General features: G+C 30.4%; 2 protein-coding genes across 3 annotated transcripts; both read right to left on the bottom strand.

Moving 5' to 3' along the window:
* Positions 1 to 9702: 9702 nt before the first annotated feature.
* On the bottom strand, positions 9703 to 11116 carry LOC114195122 (putative aquaporin NIP-type). Its single transcript, XM_028085513.1, has 5 exons — positions 10985 to 11116; positions 10638 to 10859; positions 10267 to 10464; positions 10087 to 10148; positions 9703 to 9895 (listed from the first exon to the last, which is right to left on the bottom strand). Exons 1-5 carry the CDS (start codon positions 11114 to 11116, stop codon positions 9703 to 9705), a joined length of 807 nt encoding a protein of 268 aa, XP_027941314.1.
* Positions 11117 to 12926: 1810 nt separating this feature from the next.
* Positions 12927 to 16431, bottom strand: LOC114195442 (uncharacterized). 2 transcript variants are annotated; one of them, XM_028085920.2, is made up of 2 exons: positions 15958 to 16431; positions 12927 to 14009 (listed from the first exon to the last, which is right to left on the bottom strand). In XM_028085920.2, the coding sequence occupies exons 1-2, from the start codon at positions 16203 to 16205 to the stop codon at positions 13157 to 13159; spliced, it is 1101 nt and encodes a 366-aa protein (XP_027941721.1). In that variant the 5' UTR covers positions 16206 to 16431; the 3' UTR covers positions 12927 to 13156. The 2 variants fall into 2 exon arrangements, with proteins under 2 accessions (XP_027941721.1, XP_085521397.1); XM_085665271.1 differs by having other exon boundaries at positions 15954 to 16157.
* Positions 16432 to 18457: the final 2026 nt, after the last annotated feature.

Genomic DNA, 18457 nt, shown 5'->3' with positions numbered 1-18457 from the left:
TACACGTTCTAACCTTAATCCGTGTTGTAGATTTTTTTGACATCTTAACGTGTCCTGTCAACTCTTCCACTTTCTCCCATTACATGTTTCTCCTATCATATGCAAAAGAAATAGGATTAATTGTAAAAAGAAAGTAAAACCAAAACAAATGAAATGTCAAAATATGAAGAACAAACTGTCAAAAAATTGATACATTATCATATATCTCTAAATTATTATAATAAATATTTCTACAATACCTTATTTTTTTCATTACTATCTTATATTTCTTTTCACCGAATCATATTGTATCAGTTTTATGTATTTCTCAATTTTTGTTTTTTTTTTATCATTGCTTACTCAAAATTTTTACTTATATATATACTCTAAAAGATATGTACAACTCACGGTTCAGAGACAAGATCCTTTGGTATTTTAGAAATATTTGGTGTGTAAGTAAACATTAAATAACAATGGAGACAATTGATCTGAATCAGAATATCTCACAATAAACACATCTAGTTCATTAGAAAAGTTCTGGTTTAGCTTTATGTATGAGGAAAATAGTTTATTCCAAGAAAAATATCTCGTAATAGTTAACAATAAACATATCTAGTTCATTGAAAAAGTTTTGTTTTAGCTTATGCACGAGGGAAATACTTTATTCCAAGAAAAATATTGTTAAGACGGATCATTAACATCCAACAATCTCTTCTCAAAGCTTTGATAATGAAAGTGAGAAAGACAAAGATGAAGATAATAACATTGAAAACGATGATGATGTATAAGCACAAATTCTTAAACCACTTGTTACTAACATGTCCCAAAAAATACAACTTATAATACTAATTTTCACAAATAACTTTTCTTTTTAATCTTTTTTTAACATTGCTATTATTAAAATTAATTTTTTATTTGGATTTTTCACTATGCTTTTTTTATAATTTTCTCAAGTTACATTCAATTAAAATGATTGGTTTAATTTATTAATAAAATTATTAAAAAAATATCATCTAAAAATGTAAAAATGTGTGAAATGAAAAGTACAAGTTTTCTTAAGAAAATTTATTAAAAGAGGGGACTACTTCATTTCATACTTATAAACACAAGTTTCCCATGTATATGAATCTTTAAAAAAAAAATACCTATTTTCATAAACTTGGTGCAAAATTGCATAATTTCAATTGTTGACAAATAGAAGTATATTTTCTCCTTAAACATTATCTAATTCCAAACGCCAATTTCCAATAAAATAATTACTACGTTAGTGTTATATACTCTTACCCAACTCATTTTTTAAAACAATAAAACTAGTGATTGAAATATACTTCTATTTCGTAATAAAGAAAAAAGGTAATAATATATCATTATTATTGTTAAAGAGAAAAATATAAAAGTTGCTTAATGAGCTAGGGCAAGTGCAAGTACAAGTGGATATGGGAAATGGACATTTCTTGTCCAAAGAGTTTACTTGACTTAGACTGCTACACTTTGGTCATCCCTTTTGTCAGTATTACCTTTCCATTTCTTAATTCACTCTGCATTATGAACTCCCATTTATATTATTTTCATTTTTTAATCTGCATTTAAAAATTATTTACTTTACTTCATATTTATACAAATCATTGAAGAAGTGAACCTTTAATCTGCATTTAATTTTTTTTTTACTTTAGTTCATATATATAAAATTCAAAGAAGTGAACTAATAATTTTTAGTCTATGTTCTAATTGCTTAATGTTAGTTTAATTTAATTGAGAAGGAAGATGAGTGCATGCAGAAAGTTTAACGTAAACAGTTTAAGATGAGTGAAAAGTTTCATATTAGATAAAAAAAAAAACTAATATTTAAGTAGAAAAACTCATAAATCTATTGTTTTAAAATATTTGGTTGAAATTGGTATTTTGATATTTTATATAAGTTTGGTCACAACTCATTGATATCGAATTTTTTGGTATCTCTCCTCATAAAAAAATATGACATTTTAAAATAGTGAAAGTAGATGGTAGAAGGTAGGGATAGCAATATGGGTCTGGCCCGTTGAGCTAGCTCGCAAGTCTGTGAAAAAAATACGGGACGGCCAGGGTAGTGAACCTACAAGCCTGCAGTAGTCTGGTCTGCATAAGCCCACAGGTCAAGTGATGTGCAGGGCAGGCCAGTGATTACAGCCTGCATAAATTGTATGGGACGAGACCAGCCAGCCTACGATGTGCGAATCTTATACAAGCCAGATTTAAACGGTCGGGACGGTCCGTATTGTCATGTTTTTGATCTATGGACAGTTAATTTTTTGTGATGATTGTTGATTACGATAATTTTTGCAGCAATATTGTGTTGGTATGTAACCACCATGGTCGATTAATTGCAAAGGTTGGTGTTGGTGAATTTAGGTACAGAGATGTTCATTTTCCCTTTATGGACTTCAAGAGAAGGAGATGGTGTTGGTGCCAACTAAATTTTCCTTGCCAGTGCTGCATTTATAATTGGACAATTTCTCATTACCAGGAATCTGAACTTCATTTATCTTATTCTTATTTTCAAATTAAAAATTTATCTGTATTCCTATTTTATATTTAATTGGTATTCTATTTTTTTCTCATTTTTAGGATACGTTTTTTCATTATTTTAAATATTAATCAAACAATAATTTTATAAAAAAGAAAAATCATATTAAAAAAAATGATATTATCATATATTCAATATTAATATATATTTTTTGGTGTCAAATATTTGTTTAACTATTTACATTAATTAAAGTAAAATACTATTATTTTTTTAAGCTATTTCATGCAAATAACAACCAAGATTTTTAACTAATGACTCCTATAATTATTTCAGATTGAAAGGATAAACATGAATAGTGGTTGTTCCGTTGAAGATGTCAATTTATGGTAATCAATTTCTCTAATAGCCACTTATTTGTCACAGAGTACTAGTGAAGGAGAACCAATGCTTTATCTGCTACATCCATGGCTTTAATTTAATAAAGCTAAGCAAAATAATAACATATATATTTTTATTTTGTTTGTGAAATAGGTTTTGGAGTTCATCCATATTTTGTTTAATTTTTGTCTGATCTCTCTCTATATCTTTAGACAATTTTGTTCTGGAAAGGCTGAAGTTTACTTACCTTTATATATATATATATATATATATATATATATATATATATATATATATATATATATATATATATATATATATATATAATATTTTACTTTTACTAAATTTATGCTTATCACAAGTTTTATAGTCCTTTGATAAAAATAAATTTTTATACATACATAACTACTTTTCATCTAATCTAATTAATGAAATGTTCAAGGTTTTTAAATGGGATATTTACTTCAAAATGTTAGTTTTAAGCCATTAAGAAAAGTTATGGCCATCAATATTTGGTGGTCCATATAAGGAAGATAATACTTTTTTGAGTGAATAATGGATTGATTTATTTAAACCATCATTTTATTGAACAAAAATATCTTAATATTTTTCTTCTAATGTGTATAGTTTCATTAAGTAATTAAGAACCATTGAGCAGGTGATATTATATTGATTTTCTAATAAATTATTTTATTATCTTAAAACATTCTGAATTTGAAAAAATAATGAGTTGGAACTCTTGAAAATGACATTATTGGTGAAACTTTTAATATATTTTGAAAAACATTTTTAAAAAATTGTAAGAGTTTTAAAAGGTTATGTTTAAGTCCTTCAACCTAGTTGGTGTGTGGCTTTTATTCTTGGGTCTACCAAAGCCCAATGCATCCTTCTCTCTATCAATACAGTGGGCCATGCGATCCACTAAGACTTATTAAATCAATTTTTTCTGTAAGGTTTTCCAAACATTGCTTATATCAAATAGTATTTTTTATAAAATTTTCAATTAACTACTTATTTGTAACCATTTTGTTTAATACGCATAAGAAAATTGGATTTACTTCTCATGAAGTGTACAAGTATTCAAGATAATAACTGAAAATAAATTCAGAACAAGAAAAGATAATTACAAAAGAGGATGATTTTTATTATCTTATTTCATTTTTAAAGTAAAAATTTCATCCTCTTCTCTATATCCAATATTTTTGTTTTATCCTTATTCCCGTTAATAATTCAATATGCAATTACATAAAAATAAAATTTCGTAATAATCAAAATATTCATTAATTTTGAAAATGTTAATAAAATAATATGGATCAAATTAAGATATTTTTTTAAATTATAAAAATAAAATAAATTTTAAATTTTAAATATATTTCAAAGGCCTCTTAACTTTTTTTCTCTATAAATTATAATAAAATATATTTTTTTATACATCAATAAAGATTATAATACATTACTTAAATGAAATCACAATAAAAAAAATTACACTAATAATAATTTGAATTTACACATAAATATTTCATCTTTTGAACTTTATGATAATGACAGTAATTATTATATTATAGTAAATGATTTTTTTTTATATAATTGTAGTAACAAAATTAAATTTGTAAGAATGAGTTAAAAAATAAAAAACAATTATATAAAAATTAAAATAACATTTTACATGATAAAAGAATAAAAAATATAAATATTTAAAAAAATATAAATGATCAAATGTGTCTTCTAGAAATAATTTGATAAATAATCAAATAAAATTACACAAAGGAAAAAATATAAATAATTAAGTACAATAAGATAGAAAGTATTTTTAAAATTTGTGAAAACTTTCAAAATATTAAATTAGCTAAACGGTTAAAAAATAAGAAAAATTATTTGAACAAAATAAAAAAATTTCAAATAAAAGAAAAATAAGGATCAAAGAGAATAGAAATAAGTTTTTTAAATTATCTAATAAAGCGTTTATTTGTTAGTTAAAAAATTAAGTAAAATATATCATTTTTTAATTTATATTAAATAAGAAACCTATTTCCCAAAAAAAGTAATCGAACAAAACAATTTTACTTAATTAAACTATGTATTTTAAGAAAACAACTCTCTTAATTTGAAATATTATATTACCTTAATGATATTAATTAGAAATTTTTACTTTTAGTATTAAACAAATAATATTTAAAAATAAAAACTAGAAAATGCTATGGATTTAAAATTAAGAAGATTTTTTTTTTTCAAAAATTAAAAGGAGAGGGTTATATTGGTGAAAGTTAAAATTATATTTAAATCTTTAATATTTCTATGCAAATTAATTGTTAATATATTTGTTAATATATCTGTTAATTTACGTTTACTTTTCGATAATATAAGAAAATTTAACTGATTTAAGAATTCACAATTTACGTAGTTCCAAAAGAGACACATAATATTTTGGCATATAGTTTTCTATATTCACACCCTCCTTGTTCATTTAGTTTTATTGCAATTTCTTAAGTTATCGTAATTCAAAAATGAATATATTGATAAAATAAATAAATAAAAATACCTTAATAATAAAATTGAAAAGTTTACCGATCAAACGTAAATAGAGTAGTATTTCTTAAAAGTGTATAATATTGTTATATTAGTACCTAATATTAAGAAATCTAAAAAAAAAATTGAAAGTGTAATTGGTTAATTAAAAAAGAGTAAAAAATTTAAGTAATTATGATTAATATATAAATATTGTAAGGTTCACATTCATTTTTAAAAATTTTGGCCCAATTTTATTAAGAAGGTCCAAGGCCAATCACTAGTTTTCTTTCAGAAAACCTTCCGATTTTTCATTCTGTCTCCTCATTTGGAACGAGCTCACTTCTTTCTTCCCTTTTATGAAATAGAAGTTGAGCCAGGGCTTTTGTGAACCTCTCCTCCGTCGAGCTATCTAAAGGTTCCTTTCTCCACGTAAGTTGAATGTTAAACTTTTCTTTTTCTTTCTTTTCCAAGCTCGAATGTGTTGGTTCTGTCATGGGTTATTCCTTAGAACCTCATTTTTGTTCCTAAGTTCATATTTTTTAGCCTTTTAGTTTGCTTTTGGAGCTGTGGTGCTCCTTCCGTTAGAGCTCTTTTCTCCGCAGTTTGCTTTAAATTTCGAGGTAAGGGAAGCTAGAATTTTTAAGTTTTTGAAATATCTTGCATGTTTTGGTTATGTTTCTTGTTTAAAATGTTTGGAAGATGCTTGTATTTGTATGAGAATGAACTATTTGTGGTTTGATTTGGGATTTTGGCTGTGCATGCGTGAGTAGTGAGAAATCTGTTGTTATCACCCAAGCGAGCAGCTCTCGCTTAAGCGAGAGTAGCAAAAACTCACATAGCTCGAGTTGTCGCTCGGGCAAGGAGCTTCAGTTTTTAGCGAAGAACAATCTCGCTCAAGCGAAAAGATCTTGCTTAAGCAAGAACTTTAGAAAACTCACAGTGTCACTGTTCGAGCTCTCGCTAGCTTAAACAAGAGAACCTTTGTCGCTTAAGTGAAGACTTCTAGCTTGAGCGAGATTAGTGCAATGACGTGTATTATTACTTGTTCTCTTTTATGATTGGTTGTTTTACTCCTTAAAGGTACGATAAATGATGTTGTGCATGTATGGTGTTGTATTTGGAACTATATTTCATATGTTGGCCATGAAATAATAATGTTTTTGAGGTAATATGTGAATTATGTGTGAGAATTTCATGGAGAAACCCCTTTTGATGATAGAGTAGTGTGTGTGGTGACTTAAGAATTCAATTAAGGTTACATCCTGACACTCTAATGAATCAGTAAACTCACATAGAGTAGACGGGTTCATGTGGTGAGAGTAGCAAGAGGTCTTAGTCTTTGGCAGGATAATGACCCAGATGATCATGGACTAACCTTGTGTGTGGTGGGGTGAAACTCATTGACAATGACTCTATAGAATAGTAGAAACCACCACAAGTGCAAGTAACCAGTGAATCCGATCTCATTACATGTATCCAGATAATTGACTTAAAGTGTCTTTTACTGTTTGTGATCACAAGTTGCTTGTGTTTAAATAATTTTCTTGCTCATTTATATGTTAAAAATAATTTTTCATTAGCTTACCCTCTTTCTTTGTGTTTGCTTTTTGTTTGACTTTCTTTTTTGCAATGATCACTAATTTTGGTGTGAACTGATGCGAAAAATCCTGGTACAGATGGCGAAGATGCGACTGTTTAGTTAAGGCAGATTTGTTATTGATCTTTTGATGAACGGTTTATCTTGTAATTTTCTTTCTCATTTGAGCATTCATTTATCTAAACGGTTTTACATTATGAATCACGTTTATGATATTGTTCTGTGCTATGTATTATTATAATTTTGTGATACTTTATTTATTAGAATTATCTATTTAAATAGGATGCCACAAATATGAATTAAGATTATGAGAAATTTATATATATAATAAAAAGTCTTGTACCAAATGACGATGAATAATACCAAGAATATATGTAACAAGGAAGATCTATAAATTAACATGAGAGTTTTTAGTTAAAAACGATACTAGGTTTCTCATTGTTAGTTATTTTATATATAAATGACTCATGATTTGAAACTTATCACGATTCTAATTTGCATATTTTATATAAACTTTCTAATAAAAATAATAGATTTTAAAATAATATTAATGATCGTAATTACCTTGTTTTTTTGGAGTCATTTTGAGTTGGTTAAAAGGCTATTGTTAGTTGTGACAATTGCTTAGAATGAAAAGAATTAAAATAATTTGTGATCATCCATAAGATAAAACAAATAAATTGCTATTAATAAACAATTCTTATGCTAAAACTCTTGAAATAGTTAACAATGTGTAAATAAATTTGAACATCGTTCCATTCCATGTAATTAGAATAAGAAATTTATGTTTTTAATAAGTGAAATACTGACCCCGGATCTAACATGTGTGATAATGATAGACTTATTGGTTGTTTTAAATAAATACCCAGATAGCAATAAGTATACAAAGTAAATATACAATAGTAAGAATTCAAATTTTAAGATAAGTTGAAATTGATTTTGGTACTAGGTTGAAAAGTAAATTCTTTAAATGCTTTTTCAGAAAAAAAAAATTATATAAAAGAATCATTTTTAAAAAAACTTCTTTCATGTCCATACCTTGAACAGTTCACCAATAACTGGGATGGCCAACAATTTTCATATAGAAAAGGCAATGGGTTCTTGCCTCCTTCCCGAACATCTGATTCCTTTCTTAATTTCTCATCCCAACACTATCTTTTCCTACCATGCCTTTGTCTTATAATTATAATTAAAGAAGGTAAAACTTAGATCTTACACAATTAAATACAAAACTCATTTACAAGTAAACACGTACCTTAAAAAAAACTTTTGATTATGAGTTCAGTTGTGAATGAAATCAATCTTTTAAATACCACTCTTCAGTTCTGATCTTTTGATGAAGATACATTAATCCAAGTTCATAACAAAAATAAAATGAAACTCATAATAAATACGAGAAAAGTAAAACTAGAATAATGAGATACTAATGTGTTAACTGCAAGCTACAAAAAATGAATGAAGATGCCAATAATTAGTGACGTATGGGAACGAATAATGCCAGCTTTACACTTTATGCAAAGTGAAGAAGCCATTCTGGTATTGTTTACTGATGCAATAAACAAACCCATCTAAAATCTATCTTTGAAACAATTAAGCATTTTAACCCAAGTGAAATTCATGTCTCATCATCACCATATACTTCATGCAAAAGGTAAGAATATACTTACATCAACAATTTCTTTCACTTTCTTTTTTTAGGATCATCCATCATCACACAATCATACCCAACCAACCCCATAAAGTTAATAAACTCATGCAACATTTTCATTCTAATTCCTCACACAGTTTCCATGTACTTTCCTTAAAAAAAACAAAAAAACATGTTCGCCTAAGAGGTTTTACCTATGCTTTGGCATATTATACGTGCAATAAACGTAAACTAGTGAAGAGCATCTTCATCACACCCTACTTAACATACAAGCTCTTATTTATATACCTTGCCTCAGAAGGAATCAAATTTCATGTACTACTCACAAAATGGTGTTCACTCCTCAAAAACTTCCACCACTGCTTCTTCTTTTCTGTCTCACACTTTCATCTTCAGTTCATGCAATCACGTATTCTACCAAGTTAGAGCAACCACAAGTTTCTCACCAACCATACACTGAAGTTAAGTGTGGATCATGCCCTTGCGGAAGTCCCTGCGATGACCAACTTCTGTCACCTCCTCCTCCACCTCCTTCGCCGCCGCCACCGCTACCACTACCAGAGATTTCCTCCCCCGAAATTTGTGATGAATCACCGCCGCCGCCGCCACCTCCACGGCTGAGACCACCACCCTCACGACCTCCACCAACCCCGCCGCCGCCGCCAAGGTTCATATATGTAATCGCTCCTCCGGGTGATGCATATGCATACTATTACTCTGCTGCTCAAAACAGAGTTCTGGGGTTGCTGGTTTTGGCTGCTCTGGGAGCACTATCAGTCACTATTTTGTTTGGATAAAATTTGTCTTTTTACTCTATTTTATGTTATTTTTAGGTACACTATATTTTAATTTCCATTGTTTATTTACTCTATTGGTGGGTTGATTCTAATATTTGATGTAAAAAACTTAGTTCTTGTGTGTTGGTAATTGATTTTCAGTATGTGCATCCATCACATTTCAATTTTTATAAATAAATAAATTATGAGGTTTAAACCATACATAAACTCGTACTAATTCAAAGTCATAAATAAGAAATAAATTCAAAAGTTCTAATGAGAACAAAATTTCCATGGTATCCCATGAACCTGTTCAACCTGAAGAAGGCCCTGAGGTTTGTTCTGAAGGTGAGTTGTGTGTGGATCTGAGAAAGTTATAGGCAAGTGCTCCAGCTATGGCTCCAACAATTGGACCAACTATATATATCCACAACCCTTTGTAAAGATGTATCATAACCGCAGGACCAATACTTCTTGCAGGGTTCATGGAAGCTCCTGATACAGGCCTGCATCAAATTGCAAAACCATTTTCAATTTATATAAGTTTGTGTTCTAAGAGAACATAAAGCACTTTCATATTCATAGTATCGTTCAATCGCAAATCCTCCTCAGTTTTTAAAATAACTACCTTAACAAGTTATACAAAACAATGATGCCTAAAACCAATATTTAAAACCTTAAACCAATAATTAGTTACCCGGCAATGAAGACATTCAACATTATAGTCATCCCAACTACAACTCCTGCAAAATCACCCACCTGCGAATTATCAAACTTATTAGAATCTTTAGACCAAAAAAAAAAATCAGTACAAAAGTGAAAAACATTTGTTAAATCCACAAGTGTTGTGTTGTAGAGTATGGAGTAGAATACAAACCGCTCTGTCGTCTGTAGTAACAGCAGATATAACAAACATCAAGAGAAAGGTGATGATGATTTCAGCAGCTAAAGATTGGACATTGGATCCAACTGGTATCGTTCCGAAGAAAGATTTAGGTGTCACATCCAACATTAGGGCTAGTGTGCCACTTGCAAGTATCGACCCCAGTAACTGAGCAAAGATGTACAGTGGCATCTACATGCATGACCAAAACTCATCAAAGCTATAAAAGTGGTGCAGAAACTAGTTAATGTGAATCATAACTAGACTGAAACGCAAATTTTAACTAAAACAGCATAACTAGAAAGAACTGTGTGTAATTATTGTGTTTCCAAAAATTGGAAATGATGTTAAGAAAAGAAAGTTACATGTTTATATGAGAAGCGGCGAAAAATGGCCAAAGTGACGGTGACTGCAGGATTGAAGTGTGCTCCAGAGATATGAGCAAGAGTGTAAATCATGACCATTACGATGAGTCCCCATGTCACACAAATACCTGGAAATGTGACTGAGCCATAGATCTTATTCACTGCCACAGATCCACAACCAGCAAATACCACAAAATATGTGCCAATCACTTCTGTTATCACCTACTCACAATCCAGAAGAAGAAAAAAAAAATCAACATACTCTCACTTTAGTCCACTCCTATAAATTAATATCAGTCTAATGATTGACTCTAATGTGAGACAACAGAAAACATCATGTGACGGACCTTCTGTGCCAAGGTTGCAACATGGTTTGAGCAACAGTGGTGCAATCCAAAGGTTGTGGAAGGGCTAGGGGAAAAACCCTCTTCCATACTTGACAACATATTTTCTTCACTGCCTTCAGCTTTGGTGGTCATTGCTGTTAATGTCTCCGACAGAGATCAGAGTGGTGTGCAGTTTAGGAACAAAAAAAACACCATGTCACCTGCAGAATGTTTGTTACCAAGATATATACAAGGTCATTCCGTGATTTCTTGACAAACTATCAATTTTGTTAACTCTTCAACAACCATTTAAATTCGTGCAAATTTGTGATGTTTGATAGCATAATTAAACATTAATTCTAGATAGGTTCTGTTGCAAAGATAATAACCACTACATAGTTTGTTTCTGATACACAATTGCACGATGAAAATGATATCGGCATACATCTTAGCTTAAATTTAATAGAGCCAACATTTTAGTACAGTTTAGTGCTTGTTTGATTTAGGATTACAAGATCAATATTTAAAAGTTTTAACATAAGTGCAGCCTTCAATAAAATTATGTTTTTTAGATATTTACTCTACTTTTTAGGTCCTACTTGAGATAAAATAGGATAAAATATCTTACTGCTAACACTGGAAATTTATTCCTTGAGCTGAAAAAAAAAAAAAACCGTGTGAACGGTAGAAAAACAGAACAAATAGGATAAGGTTTGAGATTTTTACTTTCTAGTTCATAAACATTGCATCAATTTTTTTTAAAATCGCCCATGTTTTCAAGCTAGGAAGTAGGTATTGGAATTTTATTTTAATTAAGGTAAATCAATTTAGTTAATTAAAGAGAGCAGAATTATGAATAGAGTTTTATTTTATCGGTGATTAATCTCGATTTAATTTCTGTACAGATTTAAGATTAGGTAAGCTTTTGGTAGAATCATTACACATCCATTCTGATCTGCACAACCAGCTGACAATAACTATTTCTGCTAACATACCTTATAGTCAGTGATAAGAATTGGATTTCATTTCTAAAACATTTCCTACTGGTTCTAATAGAATTCAGGATATTATTATGCCAGTTAAACCTACTCATGATAAACAATGTCGGACACGGTTGGCTTATGAAATCCAGACGCATCTCATTAATGACGTGTCTTGTGTCCGATACGTATCGGACACTGACACTCGTATGACAAGTGATACTCGTATGACAAGTATCAATAAAGTGTTTAATTTGAAAGACATTTTTTTATTTTTAACATGATATATGTTGTTAATAAAGATAAATTCAATAATATTTTTTCTGTTATCTCCACCTTGTTTTAGTATGAAGTGTACACTGATATAAAACTGTTTATAGTGCTCTAGTGTTACTAATTATGGAAGCTTATTTCAGGATAATAAATTTTCCTTTATTATTGGTTTTTAATCACTATCTTGGTGTACAAAAAGCTATCTGCATATCTTTTGGAGCAATTCGAGTTTTTGAAATTGCGTGTGAGAAAGGATGTTATAGTCTATGGATTGAAAGTGACTTCATATTCATATTGGTGGTTCAAGTTATCTCCTTTCATTACATTGTATTTGGCATATTCGGTGGTATAATAAGATTAGGAATACGAGATTCCATATATATTTACATACTAAGATTTGTCAATTTGACGCATGACCAAGATCAAACCTAGATCATTTTGGGTCTAAGCTAAGAAAGGTTCAATTAAGTGGAGGCAAGGACTTCGATTTTCGATTTTCGATTGAATAGTCAAACACCCAAACCTCACTCCATCACCATCAATATTATATTTGCCACAAAAAAGGAATCGCATTAAGATTATAAAAAGTACCTTCTCTGATGTCCAAAATACTAAACTCTAAAGAAAAGGTCCCATTAAAATGCACTACGCAATATAGAAACAAGTACTTGCTAGCTACGCAACTCTACAGAGAAGAAGAAGAAGAAGAATTGACAAGACCCTTAACGACTTCTGTATACTATTTTTATACAACGTTTCCTTTACAAATCAACTACAAAATCAAGTTCTTTTAATCATACAACAACAACATTTTATTGACAATTACCATTACCAGTCACTCGATACCTCCACCATGGCCTGGACTGGCATTTATCTCACAACTTCCAAGTGAAAAGAGAAAGAAAAAAAGATACAAAGTAGAAGAGCCCCAAGTGAAGCACTATTTTGAAGAAACTTCAGAAGCACAAGTTGTGATAGGCATATCAGAAGGGGTACACACAAGAGCCCTTTGCTGCAAATGTCTCAAACTCTGCTCCATGCTGACTTGGACCATCTCAGCCAGCATCTTCTTCGCTTTACCAGATTGATCATCCCCATCAATCTGTGATATGATGTCACAGACTATGTTCTGAAGAGTGTCTGGTTCAGCTTCAGCTCTTGAATATGGAGACTCTCTCAGTAGCTGCAAAAGGGTACGTGCTTTTGGCTGTGATTTAGAGGTTCCTTGAACCGTAAGCTCAAGAAGTCCCGGAATAACACCTTCTCTCAGAATCGGTTCCCTGTATTTACATCTATCACTTTCACACATTCTCAGCAGTGCTCCAACAGCATGTTCTCTACTCTGGGGGGTCCCATTTTCAAGAACTTCCACAACCGCAAGAACCCCACCTTCTTCAGATGTTAAGGAAATTCTACCCTCCTCATAACCCACCAAGGATTCTATCAGAGCACAACATTTCTCAGCTAGTTTTGAGGATTTTCTACAGGTTTTCAGAAGACTAACTATAAAAGGCGTTGCATTTGTTTCGAGAATGATGCTGAGGTTTTCTGGGTGTGTTGATAAATTTGACAGAGCCGTCACAGCATCAACTTTAGCTTGTGGGCTTCCATCTTTGAGAGTATTTACAAGGAGAGGAATTGCGCCACTAGCACCAATGATTGGTTTGTTGGTCGGAGAAACGGATAGAGTGAGCAAAGATGCAGTTGCATACTCCCGAAGATTTGGATTTTCTGACTCGAGGAAACTTGTTATTGGCTCTAATGCACCAGCTTCCACAATGCTAATTTTGTTCCTGCTTGATAAGAATAAGAACGAATCACGCACAATGCATAGAAATCATATAGCAGAACAATATTCTAAGCTGGAACATATTCAGAACAATGCAAAGCTAAAACAAGACCACATGTTTAAGTCAGATTAACGTTAGATTCCCTGATTTATACTCTTTCGATGATTGGTAGTGTCTGTTCTGTTCTACATTTATTCCTTGAAAGAAGAAATTTTCTATGATTATAGCTCATTTATGGACCCGACAATCTATCAGTTATTAGATAAAATACAATCCACTAAACCTCCTACCGACCCCATGGACCCAGTAAAGAGAGAAATGAAACTTGAATGCAGAACGCATACAAAAGTATGGTCTTTCCTTCTCAAAAAGCATTTAATGTAAAAGGCGATTACGAATAAAGAACAACAGCTTAAATATTATAACTTTTGTTATGTTTTTTTCACTAGAAGGAAAATGGGGAAGTGAAATTAAATTGAAATCATTTCAAACTTACTGATAAAAAGGGAGAAAGAAAGAAAATAGGAGCAAAAATGATTTACACCGCCATGAAAGTGATTTCACTAAGCAACAATTGGTAAAAATGAAAACATTTTATTTAATCTTTTCGCAGCATCTTTATTCATCCGTTCCACCTACAACCACAACTATAGTCTTAATGAGAAGAAGAGTACAAAAGTTGAAAAAAAGTCATTCGGTGATTGAATACCGCATTGAATGAAGGGACATGAACCATCTCCAACAATAAACATTAAAAAAGAGGGCTTAGTTTACTCATTGAATCATGCATCAGAGAAAAGTTAAATAACATAACAATACACGGAATTCTAGTATGTTTAGGTTTTTAGCTGCCTTTTGTAATACTTAGTTTGCATGTTTTTATCTACAATCATAAAAAAAAAATGTTTTCTTTTTACTGTATTATTACTCCATATCTGATAAGTATACAGATAATTTTACTATTTTCCGTTGACAAATTTATCATTATTTATAACCTGCAACTTTTTGCAGGTTAACTTCATTTAAATAAGACAATCCTAAAACGTTAAAAAGGTAAAGTGCTCCATATGTACCAAACAAAAACCACCCACCAATTGGATAAGATTCTGTGTTCAAACATCCAATGTTTCTTGTCAACACCAGTTTATGCACCCATTGAATTTATAAAAAAAAATATCATAAATCCCTATCCAATCACTACATATGACACAGTAAAAAAAGTGAAAAACATATCATCTTCTTCAGAATTTCTCATCAATCCAGCCAACCAAATTTTGCATTCTGATTCTAAGCCATGAAAAAAAAAATTGTTTTTCTTCTTCATTCAGGCCCATCTTTCTTCCCTGAATTCCATCAAACATCTCCCTATCATTAATCACTTATTTAATAACATTTTATCACATAAAAAACTTACACCATAATTTTAATTATGAAACTTAAATCATCTAAAACTAATCAACAACTTGTTGAACCACAAAATCATTAAAATAAAGTAAAAAGACCCACCAACAAACTATTGTTATAAGCTTCTCATAATCTCTTCTAAATATCTAATCTAAGAATAAAATACTCCTCCTTATTGTATCATGTATTTGCATGTTTACCAAATCCAAACTATTTATCGCATATTCTTATATATTCTATTCCCAACTTGACAAACTCCATGGATCCCATGTGTTTCACACCATCCAAATATATTGCAAAATTACAAAAAAAATATTCAAAAGAAAAAAAAAATTGACACCATAGGAATACCTCTGTTTCGTATACCCAAAATCCTATCCCAAATTATATAACAAACACATATTATATATATATATATATATATATATATATATATATATATATATAGAGTAAAAAAATAGTTTTTTTTTTGTTTTGGAAAACCCAATTTGAGAAGAAAACTGGTTGATTGAAATTTTGGAGAAAAAGAGGTAAGGGTGGTACGTGCTTTTCGTCTTGTACGGCGAGGTTGAGGAGAGCGAGAAGGGCGGGTTCATGGAACTCGGGCGAGTCGACTCGGAGCATGGAGACGAGTGGCGAGACGGCCTGGCGGAGCTGGCGGCGGCAGCGGTGGGAGGTTTTGGTGAGGCGGCGGATGTCCTTGGCCGCTTGGACCCTCAAAACGGGGTCGTTTAGCTGCAGCAGCTCCAACGCTCGCCGTACGGCCACCGCCTCCGCCGGAGGAGCCTCCTCCATATGGTTCCGTTTAGTCACAGAAACAAACAGAGAGAGAAAATTGGAAAACTGGTTTGTGCGTGCGTGGCTTGAAGCAACAGTTATTATAACTCGCAACACAACATAACAGTGCTGATATATAGAGAGAGAGAAAGAGAAAGGGTAGTTGTTGGTTGAGACAGTTTCTTTCTTTGTTTATTCAACTTTCGTGTAAGTTCTTTGGTTTCGATTGCCAAACTTAATTTTTGTACTAACATTTTCCCATTCAAACCAGTCAAACACTCTTTGTTAGCGTTGAAGTTACATCTCAACAAAATTCTCAAATACTTGAGTTCGTTAACAGTATATTCATACCTAAATACGCAATTTTTCTTTTATTTTTCTCAAATATTTTTTAACTGTATTATACAACTTTAAGTTAACTACTTTAAGAACATACAAATCTAAATATGAACAGTAACTATTTTGTTATTAAATAATTAAAATTACTTTAATTGTATTTTTTTAAACAATTATTACACAAGTCAACAGTTAAAGAGAAGATGGAACATCATCAACTTAAGAAGATAAGAAATTTGTGCTTTAACATCTGTCCTGTTTTTTTTTTTTTTTTTTTGAATAAGAAAAGGAAGATTATCCTTTTAAAATCGCCTAATGTGTTACCCGTAAGAATTAAATTTAATATATTTCACGAGTTAATTCTTGTGATTAGTTAATGTAACATTAAGAATTAATAGTGAGTCAGATAAAGGACATTCTTTCCTCCTAAATTTGTATTTTCTTTTTAGTTAAAAGAGAAGTTAGGCATGTTAGGTCAGGTATTGTATTTAACTTTAATTTGATGACTCAACACTATAATTGCAAGAATTGAAAATGATTCACATAATTTATAATGGCACGTGTTAATGGTACGATGTAACTGTGAAAGAGTTATTACTAACTTAGTTGATAGATCATATTAAAATGTTATCTTGAAAATAGAAATCACTATTAAAACATAATAATTGTTCTAAAAAATTACACTAGACATTCACTGGATTCAGACTATTGAAAAAAAGTGAAACACTTTTAGAAAAATTGTTTGAGTTCAAAACCTAAATCCCTTAAAACCAATCTCATGTATTAAAAACCGAAATTAGGTTTGGCTCACGTTCATCTTAGTTTAGTCTTCCCTAAAAACTATAGGAGTTGTTATTTTAACATATTTTTTTAGACCCTTTTCAGTTTCTGAATTTATTTAATAGATACCCTTCGCATGGTTTCAACTTGAATTCGTGAATGACGTATGTTTTAGAATGTTAAGGTCATAAAATGTGGGTGAAACTGAGAAATAATGTTTCTGTTGATGTGAATTGCAAGTTAGAAAATTTTATTGGCAGTTAGGTGCAGTTGACTATAGCTTAACTATAATTATTTCTAAATCTTAGTCTTTGCAATAATTTTCTCTTTCATTTAGATGCATGCTTCTATTAAATTTTGTCTACAAGAAAATTATGTATTTATGGTTACTTTTATGGTACGGTTAATTTGGCAGCTTTCTTTTTTATAATTATGGGTAATTGTAAATAAATAAATAAGTAGCTAAATGAAAAAGTGCTTGGAGTAATTAAAGCTTGTTGAAATAGATGAATTCTATTCCACTGAGGTAAATAAATAAATTAGTTAATTAATTAACTAATAATTACTATATCAATGTTCACTTTGCTTTTACATATTTGTCTTTATTCTCATTAAAAATTACAACTTTAAATTATTCCACTTCATGCCTTTGTAAGGGCATTATTTCAAAGTAACTTCCAATATTAAGCCAAGCCAAAAAGATCTTTGCTTTGAACTTCTTTTTCTATCCTCTTTACCTTTTTTTTTCTTTTGTGAAAGAAGTTAAGGTTGCTTTATCTTATCACAAAATTAATCCAAATATTTTTATTTTTATAATAGTGTGAAAAATGAAAATTGCAAGAAATGAGATCCCTCAAAAATAGATTATAGTGTTGGGGTGGTCCAAATTCAACTAGAAGATTAAATGTATTGACATGGCATGTTTAAGTACTTTTAAAAATACATTTCACACACTAAAATTTAGTTTAAAAGTTCAACTTTATGAAAGTGAGACTTTTTTTTTTTCAAACTTAAATTTAAACAAAACTTAAATTCTCAAACTTCAATCCAAATACAAATTTGGAAAGTAGTTGTGGCCGAATCTGAAACTGCCAAGACAAGACCTTTCTCAAAAGCCCCACTGCTATATTATTTAACTAATAACCACTTTCTAA

The sequence above is a fragment of the Vigna unguiculata genome, chromosome 8 (assembly GCF_037176805.1).
Source record: "Vigna unguiculata cultivar grain cowpea cultivar isolate G323 ecotype 2 chromosome 8, ASM3717680v1, whole genome shotgun sequence".
Lineage (NCBI taxonomy): Eukaryota > Viridiplantae > Streptophyta > Magnoliopsida > Fabales > Fabaceae > Vigna > Vigna unguiculata.
Note: the sequence above shows the minus strand (reverse complement) of the source record. Positions and strands in the feature narration are given on the sequence as shown.